General features: G+C 40.0%; 1 protein-coding gene across 5 annotated transcripts in view; it reads right to left on the reverse strand.

The window, feature by feature from the left end:
- Positions 1-2,001: 2,001 nt before the first annotated feature.
- hspa12a (heat shock protein 12A) overlaps positions 2,002-25,000 on the reverse strand; it is a 46,332-nt gene continuing 23,333 nt past the window's right edge. For 4 of the 5 annotated variants that reach the window (XM_047821655.1, XM_047821654.1, XM_047821657.1 and 1 more), the window contains exons 4-12: positions 21,723-21,909; positions 21,162-21,266; positions 20,959-21,075; positions 19,132-19,303; positions 15,291-15,377; positions 13,134-13,238; positions 12,246-12,504; positions 10,334-10,437; positions 2,002-8,401 (exon numbers count right to left, since the gene is read on the reverse strand). In XM_047821655.1, the coding sequence (XP_047677611.1) occupies positions 7,764-8,401; positions 10,334-10,437; positions 12,246-12,504; positions 13,134-13,238; positions 15,291-15,377; positions 19,132-19,303; positions 20,959-21,075; positions 21,162-21,266; positions 21,723-21,909 (1,774 nt within the window). In that variant the 3' untranslated portion in view covers positions 2,002-7,763. The remainder of the gene's footprint in view (positions 8,402-10,333; positions 10,438-12,245; positions 12,505-13,133; positions 13,239-15,290; positions 15,378-19,131; positions 19,304-20,958; positions 21,076-21,161; positions 21,267-21,722; positions 21,910-25,000) is intronic. The other variant, XM_047821658.1, reaches the window with a different exon arrangement.

A 25,000-nucleotide genomic window follows, 5' to 3' on the forward strand; every position in this document is an offset into this window, starting at 1 on the left:
TTGTATTTATAGAGTGCTTACACTTTGCAGACATCTATATATTTACAGGTGTAGATTTAGATCCTGATTGAGTGAGAGTGATGAAAAAAAAAACGTCCTTGAGAAAGAAATCGTATAAAGGAATCCGAGTCAAAAGGGAACTGTTGTAAATGTTGACCAGTGCTGAGTGTTTTAAAGGAATGTTCACTATGAACATCACAGTGGTTTATAATGACATGAATTATACCTCAGTGCAGTGCCAACTTGTGAGGAATATGGTAGTAGGTGTTTAATAAGCAGGAGAAGGAACCATATAAAGATACACTGAAGCATCTGAATCAAGAACCAGACTTTGACTTATTATTTATCTTTATATGTGATTAATGCTAAGGCTCTCTGTTGAGAGCTGGAAGAGATGGATTGCTGTTGGCATCACAGAAGCTAAATGAAGAGCAGTTTGGGGAATGTAAGACACCTTTAAACAATTATTATTATTATTTGGAAAAGGTGCAATCTTTCCATTCTTATTCTGACTAACATTTAATTAGATGTTTAGTATAAATATAACAATCAGCCATATCATCAACACCACTGACAGGTGAACAAGTGAATAACACAGTGGCACAGTTGGAAAAAATGGCCAAGCATATAGATGTGAGTAACTTTGAAAAGGACCAAGATGCGATGGCTAGGTCTTTTGGGTTGTCCTTTGGGTTGCATTGGCGAGTACCTTCCAAAAGTGGACCAAGAAAGAACTAGTAAACCCAAAGCTCACTGATATGCATGGAGAGAAGGAGCAGATCTCACAGAAAAACTGCTGTAGCGCAAATCGCTGAAAAATGGTCAAATAGGAGTTAGAACACAATGCATCACAGCTTACTGCATGTGGATCAGAGCTGTCTCGGTGGAGAACCTCCAAAGTATCAAGCAGGTGGATTTAATGTTATGTCTGATTGGCATAGACATAATGCACACTGCTATATGGAGTCATTATAACAGCATCTTTTATCATTCATTCATTTTCTACCGCTTATCCGAACTTCTCGGGTCACGGGGAGCCTGTGCCTATTTCAGGCGTCATCGGGCATCAAGGCAGAATACACCCTCCCAACCCATCGCAGGGCACACACTCACACACACACACTCACACACTACGGACAATTTCCCAGAGATGCCAATCAAACTACCATGCATGTCTTTGGACCGGGGGAGGAAACCAGAGTACCCGGAGGAAACCCCCGAGGCACGGGGAGAACATGCAAACTCCACACACACAAGGCGGAGGTGGGGATCAAACCCCCAACCCTGGAGGTGTGAGGCAAACGTGCTAACCACTAAGCCACGGTGTCCCCCTCAGCATCTTTTACTGTAGTATTAACTTTATAAACTCTAATAATTTAGACAACTGATGGCATACTAACTGATGGTATATCTTTGGAGTTCCAGGTCACTGTTTGTCTTGTAAGTGCTTCTGCTTGTAATATCAGAAACCTGGTACCCTTGATATTTGACCCTTTCCTTTGTTTCTCAACATGTTTGCGCTGCCTGATCCTTATCCCGTTCCTGTCTCTGCACACCTAAACCTCATGTTTCACTAATTACCTCCACTATTTATACCTGTTGTCTTGTGTAGGTTAGGGTTAGAGTTCTTGTATTCTCTATTTCATATTTTTGGTTTTCTTGTATCTTGTTTTGGTCGCTCAGTTTTCCCCTAGTGTTTTCCTGTCTGTTGGTTTTGTAATTTTATTAATAAAACCCTGGTCTGTCTTTCATCCCTGTGTTTGGCTGTGGATTCTGTTTTCCCCAGAGACACAGCCTGTTCCTGACAGCTTGTGGAAAATCATAAAAAGATTGCTATCTATTGCAAAGGAATATTGTGAACTGTCCAATTTTGCTCATTTAAGTGTCTATTAAATGTTGTGACGGTTATCGTTCTACAAACCCTAAACTCTTTACAGATTGACTGATTTCAGTCACATTGACAGGGTGAGGTGGGGAAAGGAGGAAAAAAAAAAGTCATTCTTTTTGATACAGATATTTTATTGGAGGACAGTTTGGGTACTTGGCATTGGTTGTAATACAGTTGTAACCTACTATTTTGTGTGCAAACAGCGAGAGAAGTAGCTGTGAAGTGACCACAGGAGACAGCGTATGAGTGGGATACAGGACAGAACACAGAAAGTGATGCGTGATGGAGTTCAATGTGTTTATGTATGCTGTAGAGAGCAGTGTCCACCGGCTGAGCAGCATTCAGACTCCAGCAAGGGGAAAAAAGGCATTAAACAATCAGGACATAGCATGGCATAGAGAACAGAATAGAAACAGTGGCTATGAATGATCTGTCTTTTCCTGCATAAGTGAAACACTGCATTAGCGAGAGTATAAAGAGGCAGCACATGGCTTTATAGCATAACACTAAGTGGCAGCGTGGTGAGAGTTCAGTAGGTAAATCTTGATCTTCATAAGGTCATGATTCCTGACTGTAAAAGACAGGACTGTAGTGTGTGTGTGTGTGTGTGTGTGTGTGTGTGTGTATATAAGGTTCTCACTTCCTCTTTAGCATGCAAGGCTAGCAGGAGTGACAATGGCATCTGGGAACATGTGGCATCTGACAAAGGTTTCAAAACAATACCTTGTTATGTCACAAGAGGAACGTAAACTAGCTAGCAAAGACAGCAAAAAAGGCTAGTTCAGTTATGAAGTGCGTATGCAGTGACATTGTACATGCAAGTGTGTGTATTGCTGTGTTCATGACCCCAAGGACTTGGAACTTGATCTCAATGTTTTTTCTCAACTGTTTAAAGTTAATCTTTATTTTGAAACAGCATTAGAACATGAAGGTGTTTGATACAGTTCGACAATTATGCCACAAGATGAGTTAGAGATTCGAGTGATGTATTTCGAGACATCGGTGCTAAAACATCAAACACAAACAGACTCACAATGTTGCCTAAAAGACAGGAAACACATTCATTGTGTTATAGATGTCACCATGTTGAAATCAGTATATGAAGCTGGAGCTTATCACAAAGTCTAACTTTCCAGGGTGAGATTCATAAACCAAATATTTGTTTTTATTTTTTTTCTCCTAACTGAGAGGTGAGAAACTTCCCAGTCCTCACTCGGTCATGAAATAACACAAGTACAGGTTAGTCTTAATGTGTGCACGTTTAAGCCGTTTACGTCATTTCCTGTTTAGCATGCACAGCCAATGGCAGCGAAAATATAGGTTTGTTTATCCCTTTTTGCTAGTCTCTGTAGTTAGTCATGCAAATTGTGTCACTGAAGTTGATGATTATATCAGTAACCTAGCAAATGCAATCAAGTTAAGCAACTTTGCGACGTACACGTGTTTCTAAAACGAGAGGCGGCGTCCAGGCTGTTTAAGTGTTCGTCATGGTACTCGGTTTCAGCAAGGATTTGAGAAAACGAGTCACCAGGTGAACTGAGGTTACGTTTTAATACTGTAATAAAGCTAGTACTAGTACAGGTTCTATACTGAGCAAATATATTGACTTTTATAAGCGTTGATGAACAGAGACAGTGATTCTCTCTCTCTCTCTCTCTCTCTTTCAGTATTGCAAATACATAAAGTCGCGTTAGCGTGAAGCAGCTCGATTTATCAGCTCTTTAAGAATCATATATTAGCGCCTAATAACTTTTAATATCAAATGTGATCATATGAGAAAGAAAAGGCCTCTCATGCTGGCTCACCTTTGTTTTGTTTTTTATAAACACTGCAATACACAATTTTCCACAGCAGATTAACACTTGTTCAGTTAAATGAATCAGTGTGAGTAGTTTAAAAGGCTTGTTGAAGTTTTCTTCATTGTATATTCATACATATAGCTTTAAGCTCGGATGCGAGCCGAGCTGCAGCGTAGCACAGGCGGCGCATGGTATAAACATTATGATACCTTATTGCTCGTCATTTATCGTCTGATTGATTTGGCCGGTACAGATGTTTTGCACCAATTCTTAATCAAATTAGGGTCTGACTTAAAAGCAGCAGTACCTCTGTTTCTCCTCTGGATTGATGCACTGTACGATAAAGCTAAGAAGATAAAGCTACAGACCTTAAACACAGCCAAATCAGGGCCTCTCTAATTCTCCTGACCTCAAATCTTTTTTTTTTGTTATATATATATATATGATCTCTATAGCAATGAAGGTTTCAAGTCTTTATTTTCTTGTGGTTTTCTACAGACAAGCAGATTCTCTCAAGTACATCTGCTATGTGAATGTTTCTCTCTGTGTGTGTGTGTGTGTGTGTGTGTGTGTGTGTGTGTGTGTGTGTGTATATGCAAAGGCTGGTGAGAGTGAAGACAACTCGAAGCACATACACGCACGCAAGCTAGCACTCACACACCCTCTGCTCCGCAAGCTGCTAAACAGCACAAACTCAACTCTAAAAATCTGTACAATATCTTTAAATATGGTATTTACAGAAATAAATGGCGACCTTTCGCCAATTCGAAATAAAAATCAAGAATACAAAAGGAAACTGAACAAATAAAATCAAGGTCAGTGTCTTTCTCGTTTCTGCTGAGCGAGACCGCTAAAGGCAACAAGCACACTGCGATGGCTATGTTCACACTCCACTCTCTCCAAATGTGGTGAGCAGCTTCTCCTGCACCGCCTAATAAACAAAATAATAATAATAATAATAATAATAAATTCACATTCCAGGATTTGTGGATTCCAATATTGTTCCCACCTCAGCGCAATTTACTGACCTATAATGTGGCAAGACTGAGTATGATGTTAGTGAAAAAACCCCCAAAAACAAACAATGTTAATCCTTATTAGAGACAATACTATATTATATAGACAAACACAATCTCTGAGCACCGATGATAAAAGAATAAAAAGTAAAAAAGGTCAAACAAACTGTAAGGTACACTGGATGTAGTTTCACTAGCTTGGATCGCGTGGGGTTTTTGCCGTGTTTTAGCGTCTGTGCTGTAAGGATGAGCTCGGGGCTCTGCTACTAACAGCTGAGGTTTGATCGGTTCCACGGCGACTTTTTGCTCCTCGAGCCTGCAGTAACGTCAGATATTTGCTGAGCCAGAAAACTTGACACGAATGAAGAAACTACGAAAGTCCTAACATCCCTGTATTTTATCGCTTTAATCCATTTAATCTCTCAGGACTGTCTACAGATCCGGACTGTCTACTGATCCCCCTTTCCTTGATTTCCATGATTTCCTTTACATTAATAACAGAAGAAAAAGGGTTAAGACTGAGATGGTGGCTCAGAAACACAGCTGGTAAATGAAATGTTCACATCTTTTTTTTTCTTTCTCCACCCAAGAGGATGTGTGTATTCAGCTGCATCCGACTGGGACTGCAACCATTTCAAGAATTCTGAGGTAAATAATTAAATACAGCTTTAAAACAATACCTTAATGCATACCTTAATGCATGTATTCTGTTTATCGTGTAGTATTCAAACCTCCGGATTGAACTGCTATTTAGACTCGGGTTGAAGTGCTTAAGCAGAGTTGTGTCTCTGTGGAAGATTCTGAACTTTAAATGTAGGTCAGGTTTCATTGCATTGGTAAAAATTAAGTTATCATTTCATCCCGAAAGCTCTTGATTCATCTAGTATTAGATAGTTATACATTATTAGCAGCTTGCTGTTCCTCATGTAAGGTCTGACCGGGAAAAGAAAGGCTTTATCTTTAAATGCCTCATCAACAGTTAAAACGTCCTGTGATCCTTCACTGGGTGAATTTATTGTGTAACACTTATCAGTCACTCTCACTCATTTTCTACTGCTTATCCAAACTACCTCGAGTCACGGGAGCCTGTGCCTATCTCAGGCGTCATCATGCATCAAGGCAGGATACACCCTGGATGGAGTGCCAACCCATCGCAGGGCACACACACACTCTCATTCACTCACACACACTACGGACAATTTTCCAGAGATGCCAATCAACCTACCATGCATGTCTTTGTACCGGCGGAGTACCTATAGGAAACCCCCGAAGCACGGGGAGAACATGCATACTCCACACACACAAGGCGGAGGCAGGAATCGAACCCTGACCCTGGAGGTGTGAGGCAAACGTGCTAACCACTAAGCCACCGTGCTTCCCTAAAACTTACTATATAACTTAAATTTAATTATATGTTGTTTTTATGTTGTATTTATTGTGTTTGTGTCTTTATGCTGCTTTCTTGTCCAGGTCACTCTTGTAAAAGAGACTGAATCTCAATGAGTTTTAATCTTGGTTAAATAAACTTTACCACTTCTGACTACTAGTTCTTTGTAAAACCTTGCATTAGTAGAAACTAAGACCAGAGCTTGATTTAAAGAGGGTGATGTTGATGTTATCGGCCATTTCTGGCAACCTCAAAGGTGTGTGTGGGTTTTATCAGATACATGCCACTATAATGAGCCTTATAATGAGTTTTTCTGCAGTTTAGATTTCACGGAAAAGGATCAGATCAGGATCTTTACTTGCTAGATAAAGACAATGTGCTTGGTCAAATACTCTTTAAATAGCCAGAATGTACAGGACAACTGGAAGCTATAACCCATTTCTTAAAATCCAGCTAAACTCACCAAAGCCTGGCTTATCTACTCTTTCCCTTAAAGACCAAACAACAAGGAAACCCACATACTTTTCCTGCAGTCCCAGCTACGCAATCACCAGTGTTTAAAAAGCATCTATCTGATCAGGTGAAAGAAAAAAAAAGAGCAAGAGTGACATGAACCAGCTAGATGCAATTACATGAGTATGCAAGTTATTGAGGAAACATGTAATGCAGCTCACATTCTTTTAACCCTTGACTAGATTGTTAATTTGTTTTTGTTTAAAGAAAAATAAAATAAAAAGTGGTATAGGATCAGGAAGTCAATAAATGAACCCACAGTAACATCAGAAAACAGCCTACACTGTTTATACAGAGGATACCTGCTGCAGATCCTCCAGTTTCAGATAATACTCAGCAACTGTTAAAGGAAAACTCCTGCATGTTCCATCCAAATCTCTTAAGTCCTGTGTGTGTGATTATATATAACAATGCTGTGACTTTTCTTTGCATGGATAGAAGAATAGAAATCCTGTTCACTCGCAACACACTTATAATAGGGCAGATGTTAACAAACTTCATGAGTAATAAATTTAAAACACAACCGTATACCTAGACAGTGAATAAACTGCACATGGCTGTTTACAAACCACTTTACTAACAACTGCCTGAGACCTTTCTATTAGAAGTGTTTGAGCAAACAGGATGTCCTGTAGAGCACTGGTCCTGGAGAACCTCCTGTTCTTCACATTTTAGCCCTAACAAATGCGATTCAACTAGTCAGCTCATTAACAGCCCTTCTTCACTTGAAGTGTGTTTGTGCACCAAAGACACTAAAATGTCTAAAACAGGAAATTCTCCAGGACAAGGGATAGGAACTTTTTTTTTCTTTCTTTTTTTTTTTTTAAATCAAGCACAAGCTGAATTTCTAAGCTGTGTTAATAACACAGACACTACAGATGTACTGGATAGAGATCAGGTTAAAAGATACTGGAGTTTCCTTTAAGTTACTGCTGCCTATAATTTGCTGTAATTCACGAGCAGCCTTTCCTGGAGATCCACTTTCCAACCTTAATATAATGGAATAATCTCTGATTTCTCAGTACGCTCAGGACGACATGATAGGCTGAATCAGCTGTATTCATAATGAACTGGAGCTAAATTCTGTAGGAAAGCAGATCTCCAGCTAAAGGGCTGGTGCAATGTTAAATACATCTTCATTTTCTTCCCTTCACTTCCTCTCACTGGCCAAGGAAGTCGATGCTAGCCTTGACCATGCGACTAGTGGCCACATCAATGGCCATTGCTCGGATCTCGGTGTCGCCGAACTGCATGAGCGTCTGGATCTCGCGGCGTACCCCAGCTGCCGGACTTTCTGTGCCACTGACATCAAGGCGCAAGGTGCCACACTTTCGCACGCCTGCGTCTGAGATGAAGCCTACACGCTCCCGCTCTGAGCAGTACACGTGGATGACGATGACCTGCTGGGAGGGTTTGGCTGGTGTGTAGCTGCGCTTCACCGTTTCACCCAGCGCCACCGACTGGTCAGCTGATATGAACGTGTCGAAGACATCGGTGCACCAGCGAGTGCCGTCACGTACCAGAAGCTTCTCAGGTGGATGCTTCCCTTCCACAAAGCGGTTGAGCACACCCACGCCGTAGGTGAGAGGCGAGCGGCGTACCCTGATCACGCTCGGGTCCAATCCAAACAGCACGGCTCCCTTCAGGATGGTCAGACCCACGTCGTGTGGGATGATGACTCGGCTCCCTCCCTGCAACATGTCTTGCACCGCCTTCTGCAGGAGCGCCGACTCGGCAAATCCACCCACCAAGAACAGGAACTTGATATCGGTCACCTCGGGCCTCTCAAACAGCTCCTCTGTGGGGAAGAAAAAATACAAATTTAATGCACATGTAAAAAAATGTACTTTCTTTAGAAATAAACATTCGTTTCATCACTTCCTCCTGCTTTATCAAGACGAGGAACAAGTTACTAAAATGCAACACAGCAGTGCTCATTATGTTTTATTTCTGATATGACATCACAGAGCAGCCCACTGAGAAGCAGAGTGACCTACATCCTGACCGACTTAATGAACTGAGACCACATGCATCACACTTAGTGTAGAGCTGTGCGTTCATCTGTTCTATGTGCATGGAAGCAGCAAATCTGAATTTATTTCCACCTAAAATTACTCTTTAAAAAAAAAAGAGAGAGACATTTGCTCTACTTTAATCTCATGTATACAAGTGGGTCATAATGTTGCAGTCAAAGACAAGTAAATAAATATGTTCCTCACCAAGCACCTGTCTAGGGTAAAGAACAAAAAATAAGTAAAACTTTAAGAAAACAGATGATGTCTGTCTCCTTGGGCTTCTCATTAATGGCTTCACTGATAGAAATCTCCAGAATTCTTCTGTCTATGAAGGTATTTCATGTGAAGTGATTATAGTCATGTCACTTTTACAAAGACTAAACATATACAAACACTGCAGGAGTTAAACCCATTTTAAATTTGTACTAAAGCAGTACTAAATCAGTGGGTGATGTTAGTGACTTTTCCATTAATTTTGCCTTTGTAGCTTCAAGTTGAACCCCAGAGCACTAATTGTAACTTTAGACAAGGTCCACCCATCCACCCATCTATCCATCCCTCTCTCCCTCTATCCATCCAACCACTTATATGTCCTGTAGCCTCATTGCAGAAAACCTGTAGCCTATCCCAGGAGGTGGGGTACACCCTGACAGAATGCCAATCTATTGCATGGCACAATCACACACATGCTCACACACACACACCCAGGACAATTCAGAGATACCAGTCAGCAACCTACAACAAATAACCTAGTACTGGGGGAGGAAACCAGAGTACTCAGAGCAAAGGGGGAACATACAAACTCCACATACTGTACACACAATGATGAAGTTGGGAATCAAACCCCAACCCTGAATGTGTGAAGCAAACCTGCTAACCACTTAGAAGTACTGACATATTAAGCATGTTTAATAAGTAAGCACATTTGAGTGTCCTTGGAGCAGAGAAGGTTAAGCGCCAACAGTAGCAGCTTGGCGTTGCTGGGGCTTAAACGCCACCCTCTGATCAACAACCCAGAGCCTTAACCACTTGAGCTACCAATGCCCTAGTGGTGCCATTGGGTAGAATGTAAATCACAAAAAAAGATGTGCTGTGACAATCAACATGGAGAAGTGTCTAACTAATAAATAAATAAAATCAGGTGCACAGTGCAATTGCATGGCTAATACAGTTCTAAACAACAACTTCTGATAGTACAATGTGTCCTATCGAAAGGGACTCATGAAGTCAAGAAGCTTTTATTGTCATTTTAACCATACAGTATATATCATTTTAACCATATATACCACAAAGTGAAATGAGACAACGTTTCTCCAGGACCATGGAGCTACATAGAACAAAAACAGAGCTAATGACTTACGTAAGTTAGTCCTAGCCACATAAAGTTGCACTGAACAGCCTTTTTATGGCAGAAATTCATGCTGTATTTTCCTTCCTTAGCATTGGATCAGCAGGTACTGTACAGCAAAAATCCTTGAGACTCACCAGCTTAGTGCAAAAGTGCAGGAGAGTAGCGAAATTATGTGCAATTCTAAGTGTTATTTAAAGATTTATTATTATTTATTTTTATCCTTGCAGCTTGACTTCTTTACCCAGAGCGGGGCCACCGACAAAGCGAGTAAACAGCTGGATCTTGGCTTAAATAGTAGAGCAGTAACTGACCAATTCTGTTACTCAATACAAGCAAGAAAAGGAGACTATAGTTGGACACTTACTGAGGTGCTGGATGATGTGGTCGATGGTGGGTTTGAACAGAGCGTTCATGGCATCCGGACTCATCCTCAACATGCCCTGAGATGACCACTTAACAAAGTCCACACTGTACACACAGCCAGAATCACAGAGTAAAACAATATTACTCATATTATCACTCATGTACCAATCATTTAGATATCGAAGAGAAACATAACATTAAGAGAGTCAAGATAGCTTAATTTGTCAAATCTTAATGCATGTACCATTCTTGGGATTTGCATGAAACTTGTTAATGTGATAACGTCTAATGTATAACCAAACTTCCTGTGAGTTATAGATTATTTCCTGTTTAAATCAATCCTATGATCAGATTTCGATACCAGCACAACACAACAGTACCGGCTTGCTGACTGTCGGCTTGTTTTTGTAATACAATATTACAAACTGTATCGTTTCATTTTGGACATGCTGAGTTCTAGTATTTTGTCCTTTTTCCATTAAGTGCTCCTTTAGGTCACATTTTAAACTTTCATTATTCTTCCACCCAAAGCCATTAGCCCAAACCTCCTTCGTTAATGGTTTGAAACAAAAGGGCAAAAACTCAAACGGTTTAACACTTAACTGGGCAATACAGTGATGGATTTGAGTCTGTGTTATCTTTAAACGCTAAGAGCTGCTTTAGACTTTAAAAAAAAAAAAAGCAGCTTTGACACAGCTGACCTTATCTATAATGATGATGCATTTGACAAACTCATAAGCCGCGCAGACCAGGAGTCAGTAAATGAGGAATGCTGGGTTCACACTTTGTGCAAATCATCTGTAATGAAGCAATTTTGGAAGTGTGGCTGGAAGTTAGGGATGTACCGATACCAATTTTTCACTTCCGATCCGATACCTGTGTTTGCCGGTATCGGCCGATACGATACTGATCCGATATCTGTGTTGTTTTCTACCTTTAAAACTAAAGAATGTATACAACTCGCTTAGTTGTTAAGATTTATTTGTTTCTGGCAAAGAGATACAAAAATGCCATATTAGTGGATGAAAAATGAAAAGACAAGAAACCTTAAAAAAAGTATTAATGCAGTAATAAACAGTAACTTTTAACAGTTAGTGGTATGACAATCTAAACCATATATACTGCAATTATTAAATTTAATAATTTTCTGAAGAGAAGGCAATATTTTAAAGTGAATCTTAAATTAGAACTCTTGAAACACAATGCAAAATGTATTAAACAGTAAACCTTGCACCCAAATGAGCGACATGTTTAACGCGCTGAGGTAAATGGAAAGGGCGTCTGCTAAACGTGCCTGTCTGTCGCAGGCGGTTGTGCAACATATTTCCTATAGAATTTATTATATTTATTTTCATTAATGTAATTTAATATACAAGTGTATTTTTCTTATAAGTTCAAGCAATAGTCTATGATGTTTGCTGTTCATTAATCAACCACCACGGGCATGGGCGTCGGAAGTAAATAAAAAGTGGGCGTGTCCTGTCCCACTCATATAGGAAGCAGGAGCGTGGTCAATGCTGTAGGTAAAACGCGGAATGGAGTTTAATTTATTAGGGCATTCCTCAAGCAGAATGGATTTGACTGGATCGGCATCGATGCCGATCCAAAATATCGGATGGGTACATCCCTACTGGAAGTTGACAATTTATCTGAGACAGGCCACTGAGGCAGGAAACACAATAATCCCAACATCATGTAAAAAACATTTTTCTCAATAAACTACAGAATGAATATTGCAATATAGTATGTGTCTTAGAACACCTTTACAAGTGGATGAAGCGATCAGATCGCAAGGAGTTTGACCTCGTTCGCGCCTGTACTTAACGCTGTGCACTCAGATCACACGACACAGATGTTAATACCAAGTCAGAACAGCACCGAAGAGATCGGACCCTGTGACTCCACCCACTCACTTGCTCTTACGCAGCGCGTGCTCCACGCTGTGGCCGCGATACTTCTTATAGTAGTCGATGAAGGAGAAGGGCAGGTTGATGTTTAGAGGGTTGGCACGATCAGGGGCTGCAGCTCTCTTGCGGGACTCGAATGCTATCATGAGATCCACCCACGCAGCCGGCCGCTTTATCTTAAACTGATCAATAAAGTCCTGACCGAAGATCTTGCAGAGTAGCTGCTCAAATTCATAGTCAACGCCGATTGAACCATATGGACCTCCTGCAGAGAGAGGAAGAGAGGGAGACAGAGAGAGAGAGAGAGAGAGAGAGAGAGAGTGAGATCAATACAAGCACAGGTCAGTGAGAGAATGTTTTATAGTGATGCTGCAAAATCCATTCGCAGAAATATAGCCAGCTTCAGATTTATCGGAAAAGATTAAAAATGTCTGTCATTAATCACCCAAGTTAAGCTTTAAATTACTCAACTCTAAGTTAAAAAATTCAATTCTCAGAGGTCCTAGGAGACTACAAAATAAATCATTTACACTTATTATTATATAAAAACAAATTATTTTATATTAAGACAAATCATTTCTCATGATATCAAGCTTCCAACAGCAAAAGTGTTTTTGTCTTTTTTTTTAAAGTGTTGTCTCCTTATAACCGACTCTTTATTCAGTTTGTGAGGTTTTCCATGCATTACCATCTCCACCTTTTTCAACATATACTTTCATACTTTAATTCATATATATTAGTAAAGTATAACGTACTGTAACGTTCTAACAAAAAAAAACTTGAACCATGTATCTCTCATTTGCTGTAGTTTTAACTTCAGTTAATTCCTCCTTAAGCAGCATTCTATAGTCATATAATAATAATGCATTTATTAATGCAAGTACTATGACTCACCTGAGGCCTTGTAGAGCTCCTTCAGGTGACCTTCAGGCATGCGGATCTGATGCACCGTCAGGTCAACCGTCCCTCCTCCACAATCCACAACCACGTATCTGTCACCTTGGAAGAGGAAAAAAAAAGTCATGAATTAGGAGTTATGGAAGGTCATGATATAAACACAGCTATGACATACGTCAAGCCATAACTGAGATTTTTAGAGAAACATCATTGATAATGTTATTAGATACAGATTCTGTATGTGATTCGTTTATTCAGGCCCTGGATCCCACAGACACATAAACAGAGGGATTAGGGATAAACAGGACAGTCTGTATAATGTCATAAATATCCAGCATGGGATTCGAAGCACACGAGACATATCGAACAATGCAGTCACACAAACACTGTACTAGATCAGGTACAGGATAAAATTCATCTAAAATGAACAGCACGCAAACCTTACTCAAAATGTCTCACTACTGAAACCATGACAAAAATGGCTTTATTCCAACAGATTTGAGGGTTTAGTCCTAATCACAAACTGTTCAACCTCCTTCATCCAGGAAGAGATACAGGACCATCAGCACCAGATCCAGCAGGTTCAGACCACAACCATAAACCTACTGAACTCTACACTACACCACTAGGACCCTGATGTCTCACTAATACGTCACTATCTGTAATCACATTGCAGTTCTGCTCCACTCGGTACTTTCTGCTTATATCTTTTTCTACCAATTATACTTGCATATAACTGTAAATTCATTGCTTACCCAAGTTTGCATGTGTTTATGTATATTATCTCTTCATACACTGTGGAATATCTTGGTTAATTTTGTACATAATGAACATTTGCACAGTATATATAATATAATTCTATTTTTTTTAGACATATTGTACTTTCTACAAAACTACCCTGGTAGATGATAAACCACATTTAGATGCTATGTACCTGTAAATTGGAATGACAAAGTTCTATCTATCTATCTATCTATCTATCTATCTATCTATCTATCTATCTATCTATCTATCTATCTATCTATCTATCTATCTGTGAAGAACATCAAGTCAACATTCGATTCAATTCTATATTCAATTCAATTCTATATAATATAATTAAATAAATAAAGCAGTTTTATAGAAGTATAGAAACAATAAAAAAATTAAGTTTAAAATAAATGTTACTATAAATATCTCTAACGTCTATCCCAAGAGTTTGGTGAACTGGAATGTCTGGAAATTCTCTTAGCATTTGCAGTCAGTTGAAGATGTTCAGCCTCAACAGAATTTCATAAAATTATTATTGCATATTGGGAGTTGGAAACCTAAAAAGATGGAAAGTGAAATTGCTCAAAAATCGGACAAAGGGGATCATGTAATGACCAATCCTGGTCCTGGAGCTGCACATTTTATCAATTGAGATGTCTCTCCTTCATTTTTGTAGTGCACAGAGAAGTAAGCAATCATTGATTATTATTATTATTATTATTATTATTATTATTATTATTATTATTATTGTTAGATGAGATGTCTGACTATCCATGTAGACATCCCTCTATCCATCAACATTTCTACCCATTTTTCAAACTTCTATTTCTCTCTAATTATCCATCTATCCATCCATCCATCCATCCCTCCATGTACCGATCCTTCCATTTACAGACAGGTGACAAAACATCTCTGTTATGCTGTAGGAGGAAAATATATTTCATTTTCAAATAAAGGCTAAATACTCTTCCAGGCATTAATTTATTCGATTTAAAATCCCTTGACTAGTGCGTTGCGTTGTTTTGACAATTAGCAAATTATTGGCTTATCTTCAAATAGTCATATGTGCATAAAGACATGAATCAGTCATCAGAATGGGGGAAAAATAACATTTTAATGTGATGTTACGTATTTAACGTCCCCATATATCCGAAAATGCATGGATTCAAAAATGTACATATGTTAATATGTTAATATGTCAATGTGTAATATTAATAAAGTAGCTGGTGAGTGCATGTATGTGTGTGTCAAGGGGAAGCAGAATTTCAGCCTGAGAGTAGCATTCGGAAAAAACAGTGTCACGGCAAGAGAGAAAAAGAAAGAAACATGCAGGAAGAGAGAAAATTAAAGAAAGAGCGAGAGCGAGAGCGAGAGAGAGAGAGAGAGAGAGATGGGAAACTCTACCTTCACTGAGTTCGGACCAGAGCTCTCCTATGACATTTTCCACCAGAAAGGTGCGACTCTGCCGGTTGCGACGCACGTGTTCCTTGGCTGGTTATTGACACACACAGAGAGAGAGAGAGAGAGAGAGAGAGAGAGGGAGAGAGAGAGGGTGGGAGAGAGGGGGGGGGCAGGGAGTGTGTGTGAGAAACGGTGGAAGAAAAAGTGCACATGAAACTGTGTATGTTTGTATGACATTAGAGCAGCAAGGCAACAGGATGGCAGTGAAACAGGAGAAGCATCGACATCTACGGGAATGATCTTCTCTCCAACACGGTCTACTTTAGTGCCTACTGAGAACGGTTCAGATCCTGGAATGTAAAAAAAAATGTATACCTTGCAGTATCCGGATGTTTTACTGGTATTTGTATCAATAGAAAGGATACTAAACAATATTCTTTGCGTTTAACTGTGATATCAGCTCAGCAGCATGAGTGTCAGTGTAGACTCTCAGCTGTAATCTCTACTCACTTCAGGACTCAGGGCTTGTCAATGGAAATCTTACACAGATTTTTCCATGAGCTCAGTAAAGTAAGGAAATGGAAAGTAGATGACTTGAACACAGGATGCTACCTTTTCCATAGTTACACGTTCACATAACACAGAATTCCATGCTGCTGACATGATAATAACACTGCCTGGGCCAGCTGGAACCCTCCTCAGAAATGAAGCATAAATGGTAAGAAAAAAAAGGCAAGGATTTATATTCTCTTCCATTTTTTTCCATTTGCAGGAAGACGCTAAAATCCACGCTAAAATCCACGCAAGTTTCAGACCGTTTAAAAATGTTTGCAGGATCAGAGATACCAGTTTTATCATCTAGAAGTGGTAGCTCAGTGGTTAGGATGTTGGACAACTGACCAAAAAAAAAAGTTGTGTTCCAATCCCACTACTGTCAAGGTGCTACCTCTGGGCCCTTGAGCAAGGCCCTTAAACCTCAACTACTCCCTGGAACGAATAAGATGTATGTACGTCGCTCTGCTTAAGAGTGTCTGCTAATGCCGTTCAAATATAAGAGGAAAGAACAGAAGCCGTTCTTTGCGTCTTGGCGAGATTCACCATCAAAAAATCTATAATGAATTCAGAAATGACACTGATGACCTCATGCTTGTAAGTTGTACAATAGAACTTTACTATATAGTGTAGAGCTATAGAAGGAAATAAGTTCTATCTGGCATCACACAGTTGAGCTTGAGTCTGGTTTCTTCCTCGTATGTCAGGATCCAGCCCGGACTTTGGCCATGTGCGTTTGTTTTTGTTCTGTGTCATGTGTCTGCCCTGCCCTTGTTTTTCCTCTCGCCTCTGCATACCTGTTCCTTATGTGGTTAATTGTCATGTGTATTTAACCGTGCCACGTTGCCTATTTAACCTAGCCACGTTGCCTCATCTTTTGTCCTGTCTTTGTCCCTGTTTTGTGTTTTTTTAGTTAATAAATCTAGTTTATTTTAGCTATCCCGCATTTGGGTCTGTTTTTATCCCCACGCCTCTGACATCGTATTGTTTTTCCCACCACCATCACCTTGGACATGCTCATTAGGGATAAATCTAACTCTATTATTCCATCTGCATGTTTATATATTCATTTAAAGCTTCTCCGTGACAGTGTCCATTGTTAAAAGCTCAATACAAATAAATAAATAAAGCTTTGAATTGAATTCTTATTTAATGACCAGAATGTGGTCAAAGCTAATCCTATTAACTAGCAGAACAGATTTAATCAGAAGACTTTAAGGAAAAGATGTTTTTTCCATAATTAATAATTTTATCTTAATTTCTGACGATGTTTTTACTCATCGATCCTTACATTAGTCTGTTTCATTACCAATGCTGTTCTGCACTTCATGCAGTCATAAGAGACAGTATTATCTTATAAGACAGACCGTATTATTTTATTTATTTGTTCACCAGGCAATCCCTCCATGTAAACTGTACTGATGTCGAGCTCAGGACACACCTCTTCCAGGAACCTGAGGGATCAAATGGCCAAATTCAAGGTTGATCAATGATGTAACTCATGTGAGTGGATTCAAAATCCCCAGTCACCATTAAACGAAATTTCACTGGATATAATCAGGATAAATACGGTTATTTGCAATTTCATTTCAGCAGTGTCTTAGTTGTGTGTGTTTCTGACAGCATCATGGATTTAAGCTGCTACACATCTACCATTCTCCTTCCAACCTTTATATGTCCACAAAGACAACTTCTACTCATCTCCCTGTTCCGAGAAAATAGCAGAACTCAAAACTCACTCACATCACAATTGGTTTACATTTATGGCATTTGTCAGACACCCTTATCCAGAGCGACACACATTTTAGCTCATTGTATAAAACTGAGCAATTGATGGTTAAGGCCCTTGCTCAGGGGCAATATTATTAGCTTTGTAGACCTGGGGTTTGAACTCACAGCCTTCTGATCTCACACCTTAACCACTGAGATACCACATACCCCACATTTCATGATGTCTTCTGGTTTGTTAAATCTATCTATTCATCATCTGAGGCACTTTTTCTAAACACGGTCATAGGGAGCCTGGAGGCAGGGGACACAAACACACTACACACAATTCAGAGCTTCCAAATCTGTCAAAGCAAATCTTTGAACTGAAGAAATAAAACCGTAGTGAAGCTCAGAGGGAACATGCAAACTTCATGCACACAGGATGAAGGCAGGAATCGTACCCTAACCCCGGAGGTGTGAGGGGTACTAGCCACTAAACCACCATGCCTCTGGTTTGTAATGTAAGCTCTAAATCTGTTTAATTAACATTTCAGAGCTGAGAATACTTCTTCCGAGAAAAGGGTTTGTGGATGTGCTTTTCCGGATCACACATGGATGCCACAAAACCTTGAGGAAAATCAAAGAACTGCTCCAGGAATTCCATTTCTTGAGCAAAAATATTTGGACATATAGAGTCTGTTAAATGAGATCAGGTTCTTGTTTATATAATTCGTATTAAAGCAAGACGTTGCTCACAATCATGTTGCTGTACTGGATAAAAACAGTGTTTACAACTAAAACAAAGCCTTGCTGGTCTTCATCTCGATCTTTAACTTTGCAGGAAACCAAACCTGCTTTTATTTATTTATTTGTTTGTTTGTTTGTTCAAAACTCATTTAGACGCACGAACAGTGGAGAAACATCGACACTGTCAGTGGTGATCACGCACATGCATGAGTTATAGACATTAAAAGCCAAAAGATAATATCCTCAATTATGAATGTATTTTAGACCTAAAGATAAATATTTCAATTTAATTATTAATGGGTGGCAATTCCAAAAAACTTCTAAATGATTTCACTATAATTTTGCTTTAAATCTTAAAATGTAAATGCAACAGAATTAAGTCCTAAATGATGAAGCTCAGACACAGGGTTTCTGTGGGGCAGTAAAAACCTGTGGAGCTGCTGCTATCATCAGGTTTCATCGGCTCTCAGAACCGACGCACGATATACACCAAAATTTGTCAAAAGGATGGGGTTCAGTATTTTAATTAGTCACTGTATTGATGGTAAACTGTTTGAATTTGGTTTAGCTTGTGTATAAAAAATATCTTAACACATCTATGGTTTAATAAAAACTTAACAACTCTTCTACAATCTGCCTTTACTTGATTTATTAAATAATAAACCTGATTTTTGATCAAATTCAAGAGTATGGGTCACCGTGTACTTAGCCGTATGTCACGTCACTTTTACTTTCACTTTCATTAAAAAACCTTAACTCCTCTGAGATCATGGGTGATGGGTTATTTTATACTTAGCATGGCGTGTGTGTGTGTGAGAATGTAGGTGGTACCAACCCTGTGCCATCCCCGCCCCCACGTTCTCAGTCGAGTTGTAGCCATTGATGGACGTCTTATCGCCGAGGTCGACCATCTGATGTAGGCGGAGCTTACGGCAGTAGATGGAGGCGGCTTCGGGTTCTAGTGAGATGATGAGCTGTTCGGGGTTGTCTCGTGAAGCCAGCCCTGCCTGAACACAACCACAACATGGAAAAAAACAAAAGAACACACTTACAAGCTGCAAATGTTGTTTTTCAATATTTGTTACATGCTCCGTATGCCGTTGGAGTTGAATTTAGCGTTTCAGATTAAAAAAACCAAAACCAAAAAAAAACCTGGTGTGTTAAATTGACTTAAGGGTTAATAAGTATTAATTTTATGGAATTAAGTCAGCTTTGTGCATTAGGTTTAATATATGACTATTACAACCCTAAAGACCAGGGCAGACCAGAAAATGCTGTGTCTTTCCCCCCAGTATGTTCAGTGTATAAAAATAGAAATGTCTAAAATCCAGGTTTGTATGTCGCTGTCTTTCACCACCATTAATTCAATGTTTTTTCACACTTTGTGGACTTCCATGTTTAAGCCACGGATTCTATACAGGCAGAGTGAGACAGTTTTAAACCAGAGCTAAACTAGCGTGAATCTAGAGTGCAGTTCTCACTTCCCATCCCTCTCTCTCTCACTCCCTTACTTTCTCTCTCTCTGTAATTATCTCTCTTCCATGTGCTCCTTTTTTCTGCACCCCTCCTCCCTTGTATCAGCATCTAGGACAAAACCACGCCTTACTCTCCTCTACACACTGCATGGTCTGGTGTTCCATCTGCCAAGACATCAATCTTACCCATTCATCCATCCATCCATCCATCCATCCATCCATCCAGTCTTTGTTTTCTAATTCTTGATGTCTTTCCTTCAATAACATCTAGTTAGATAGCTAGCCTTTGTGTTTATCATCCCTCCTTCATCCCCTCTTTCACTTTTCTCTTATCCTTCCTTCTACCTTCATTCCCACATATTCTCTCTCGTGCACTCACCAGTTCATCTCTTTCCCCCTTCTTTCATCATCCCTTTCTCTTCCTTTGTTTCTTTATCTCATAACTGTTTAAAATTCCCTTTCCTCTAACCTAGCCTCCTGGCACGCACACGCGCGCACACACACACACACACACACACACACACACACACACACACACACACACACACACACACACAATATTGCAGTTATGTGACAAAAGGCTGTGCTGCAATATGTAAGAAAGAGTCAGACAGTATGTCTGTGTGTGTGTGTGTGTGTGTGTGTGTGTGTGTGTGTGTGTGTGTGTGGTGTGTTTGACGTTTAAGACTTTGTCCTAAAATGGTGCACTGTCTATAAACATCCCCTTCCCTCTCACCCTTCATTACTTCTAGTCCTATTTCTACTCCGTACTCTATCTCTCTCACCATTTTGTTTTCCTTTTGTCTTCTCTTTCTTTCTCAGACATTTGCTCTTTTATCTCCTCGACCTGTGGTGCTCAAGATGCAGCGTTAGCACACTTTCTCTGTCTGTAGCTTTGAAGCATCACTACTCACACCCACAGGATATGGCCATATCCTGCAATACCAATCCCATTCACTAGGAGGCTGAAACAAATGCTGAGCTGATTATAAAGAAGAAAACGTCTGTATAAACGTGTGTATAGTTTAATCACACCCAGTACAAGTCTCATAACCCTCAAGAGGACTTGATGCAGGGTTATTGATACTATTACTCTGTTACCAGCATCATAATAACTAAAAGTGGAACAGAAGACTGGTAAAATACGAAAGCAAAAAAGACCTTTATGCACACGTGCATATCGGTACCTTATACGCAGCCTCTCTCATAAACTGCTTTGCCGGCATTTTCCAGATAGCTGGAACAGTGATGACCCATCTGACGTCAACGTTATCGAACTCCGCCCCCGCCTGGTCACTCAGCTCCTGCAACCAATCAGAGCACAAAGTAAAACAAACACCAACATAAAGAAAAAGGTCTGCACACAGACAGACAGGACAATCTGATTTACTTTGAGAGCTTGTTCCTTAAAGAAGGCCAGCGCGTAGGCAAATATATCCAAAGCCTTCACTTTCTTCCCATTGGCTGCATGAAGGTCTGTGTCGATGGACAGATTCTGGTATGGAATAATTAACAAGTAAATAGTTTGACAATAAAAAGCCATATTCATGTATTTAGAGACAAAATTCACACAGATTCACATATCTTCTGTTTATCACTATTACAACTGTCAATCGTTATTAATTACACCGGTAGTGAGATAAAATATGCAAATGCAAACGAATCCCTAATTGTGTTATCGGTTCTGGGTGTTTTTATCAATCACCGCTTTCATGTGGTCCAACAAATGAGTTTGTTAGTAAACACAGATGCAAACTAAATGTAATACAGACTACAATTTACCCCCCAAAAATAAAATGTAATTATCTATTTTATTAACAGAATTATTATGTTACAAATATATATAAAATGTATAAAATTACATATTGTGATACAATCACAATAATATCCCAACCTGATGTGTGTGTGTGTGTGTGTGTGTGTGTGTGTGTGTGTGTGTGTGTGTGTGTACCGCAGTCGTGTGTAGTTTCATTTTAAACTTCTCCAGGTAGAGCCACTGCTTTGACTCACTGGTGTCCAGGTCATGGTAAAAGTCTCTTGCTGCATAACCAAAACTGTGAAACTTCCTGTCTGGTGTCAGAAGAATGGTGGTCGGTGTCTTCTGATTGGACACGCCCGGGTCACCGCCCTCCCAGCGCCTAGCAACAGGGACAAATCGACAAAATAAAAATCAGTTTGAGGCATGTACGTGTGTGTGTGTGTGTGTGTGTGTGTGTGTGTGTGTGTGTGTGTGTGTGTGTGTGTGTGTGTGTGTGTAAACCCTGAAACACACAGAAGACTACAGGACAGTTAATAGTCATATGTATATATAATGCTACATTTGTGTTTTATCCATAATGCACATTTCTGCAATCTGTTTTACAAAAAAAGAATCAAATGGCTGTAATAAATGATAATGATGTCATCTGCAACCAATAGCTTTTGTCAGGTTTGCTTGAATGTAAAATAATCATTGCTCTTTGTAGACACACTCAATCACTTATTCTTTCACACACAAACACACACACCAGCTTACACACCCTCTAAAAAACTCGAACACACTCACTCACTCTCTTCACACACACACATACTCACACAATTACTTACACACTTACTAACTTTATCTTTCTCACTTACACACTCACTCATTCTCTACACTTACACTCACTCAACTCTCATGTACACACACACACACACACTCACTCATTCTCTACACTTACTCTCACTCACTCAACTCTCATGTACACACACTCACTCATTCTCTACACTTACACTTACTCTCACTCACTCAACTCTCACGTACACACACTCACTCATTCTCTACACTTACTCTCACTCACTCAACTCTCACGTATACACACACACACACACACACTCACTCATTCTCTACACTTACTCTCACTTACTCAACTCTCACGTACACACACACACTCACTCATTCTCTACACTTACTCTCACTCACTCAACTCTCACGTACACACACACACACACTCATTCTCTACACTTACTCTCACTCACTCAACTCTCATGTACACACACACACACACACACACACACACACACACACACTCACTCATTCTCTACACTTACTCTCACTCACTCAACTCTCACGTACACACACACACACACACACACACACACACACACACACACACACACACACTCACTCACTCACTCACTCACTCACTCACTCACTCACTCACTCACTCACTCACTCACTCACTCACTCACTCACTCACTCACTCACTCACTCACTCACTCACTCATTCTCTACACTCACTCACTCAACTCTCACATACACATGCACACGCTTACGAAGTCACTCTCACACACAAACACACACTCTCGGTCACGTTTTTCACACAGAGACACTCAATCACTCACCCCCTCTCTTTCTTTCTTCCTCTCTTTTTCCTCTCCTTTCTTTTGAGTCACTCTCAGACACACACTTTAAATTATTCAGGACTTTTGCCATGAAGGCAGAGAAATCATTTCAGCCTGAATGGTTACTCCAGCATCCAGTCAGGAGAGAACCGCGACTTCCTAATCTGAGATGAAAATTGAAATTCCCAACTGATCCGACCTACATGACAGCTTTTGACATACATGTCATACATGTATGTTAGCATCTAAAAGACTGGGAGCATGTATCCAGAATAAACATTATATATATATATTTTTTTTTTTAACTGAATATTGAATAAAATATAAAATCCTACACAGCTGATGCTTGTTACTCAATAAAACCTTCATTCAGAACCAAGATCTTTTGAACTGTTTAAACAAACTGTGTGTAAAAGTTCCAGGTACATCCTATACATATAAGACATATAGGCGTGTCATATAGAAGAGCAGACGTTCCTGAGGAAGGAGAACTGAAGCAATGATTCCAGAATTCTACAATTACGTTTGGATTCTGTGGCGAGTTTGATCTATTCAGTGAGTTCTTGGTAAACCACAGAGAGGCCCTGCTTAAGAGCTCAGGAAAAAAAAGCTTTGAGTTCAGTCCCAGATTTAGGGATCAGTGAGTCTAATCTAACCAAAACAACTTCAGGAGCTCATAGATGTGGGATAGTGTGTGTGTGTGTGTGTGTGTGTGTGTGTGTGTGTGTGTGTGTGTGTGTGTGTGTGTGTGTGTGTGTGTGTGTGTGTGTGTGTGTGTGTGCGAGAGAGAGAGAGAGAGAGAGAGAGAGAGAGAGAGAGAGAGAGAGAGAGAGAGAGAGAGAGAGAGAGATCTAGGCTAGATTCTGTCTCCTGGGCCAGAAACTAAAGACTTGGTGGAATGGACACCTGAATGAACATTGTGTGTGTGTGTGTGTGTGTGTGTGTGTGTGTGTGTGTGTGTGTGTGTGTGTGTGTGTGTGTGTGTGTGCGCACGCAGAGTTAAGACTTAAATCAGGAAAGCTTTAAACTAAGTGTTTGAATTTGCATGTTTACGATATTTAATCCCATGTTGTGGTGAAACACTTTTTTCCTCTTCTTCTGTTGGAGCTGACAGGTCTTCAAACCCTCTGTACCCTCTATTGTCACAGCCACAGTGAAACACTAAGATGCCATTTCTGTCAGGACCACTTTGTCAACTGAGATTGATTAGATGATAGCATACAGTTAGTGTTGGCGGTACGGTTCTGTTCTGGGCAGGAATCCACGTGCCCGTCCGTGCCCATGCATGGACTGAGCAGGGAGAGCAGCAACTAGAAAATAGAATAGCCCCACTATAACAGAACCATTAATCATACATAGAGGGTTTTTTTTCGGGCAAATAAATGAATAGATGGATAAATAAATAAATAATTAGAGAGGGGGCGAGAGAGAGAAAAATATGTGGAGATTTAAGATGTAACTGGTACAACAAAAGACAGGTTCCGGCATGGTGGAGTGGGGGTTGGAGGTCGGAGTTTAAGTCACAGCAGCAGCGACGCGCTAGAAGCGGCTCAATGAATGGGAATTTAAATGGTCGGGAAATAGGAAGTTGTAACCGGATTGGCGCATGCCATGGACAGCTGATTACCACGTGGCCTGCCAGAACTAACGCGATGCTTGATGTTCCAAGCCCAAAAAAAATCCTGTTTCATTACTTCCGACTCGATTTTGCAGACTTTCACAATTTACGCTGTTCCACTTCAACATAAACGCTCCATTTCAAACAGATACTAACAAAATACAACCGACTCAGTGATCTTATCATTATTACCACAACGCTGTTGAACTCTTAAAATCTGTTTGGTCAGAAGCTGCTGATTTGTTTTG

Source organism: Tachysurus fulvidraco, chromosome 12, assembly GCF_022655615.1.
Source record: "Tachysurus fulvidraco isolate hzauxx_2018 chromosome 12, HZAU_PFXX_2.0, whole genome shotgun sequence".
Taxonomy (NCBI): domain Eukaryota; kingdom Metazoa; phylum Chordata; class Actinopteri; order Siluriformes; family Bagridae; genus Tachysurus; species Tachysurus fulvidraco.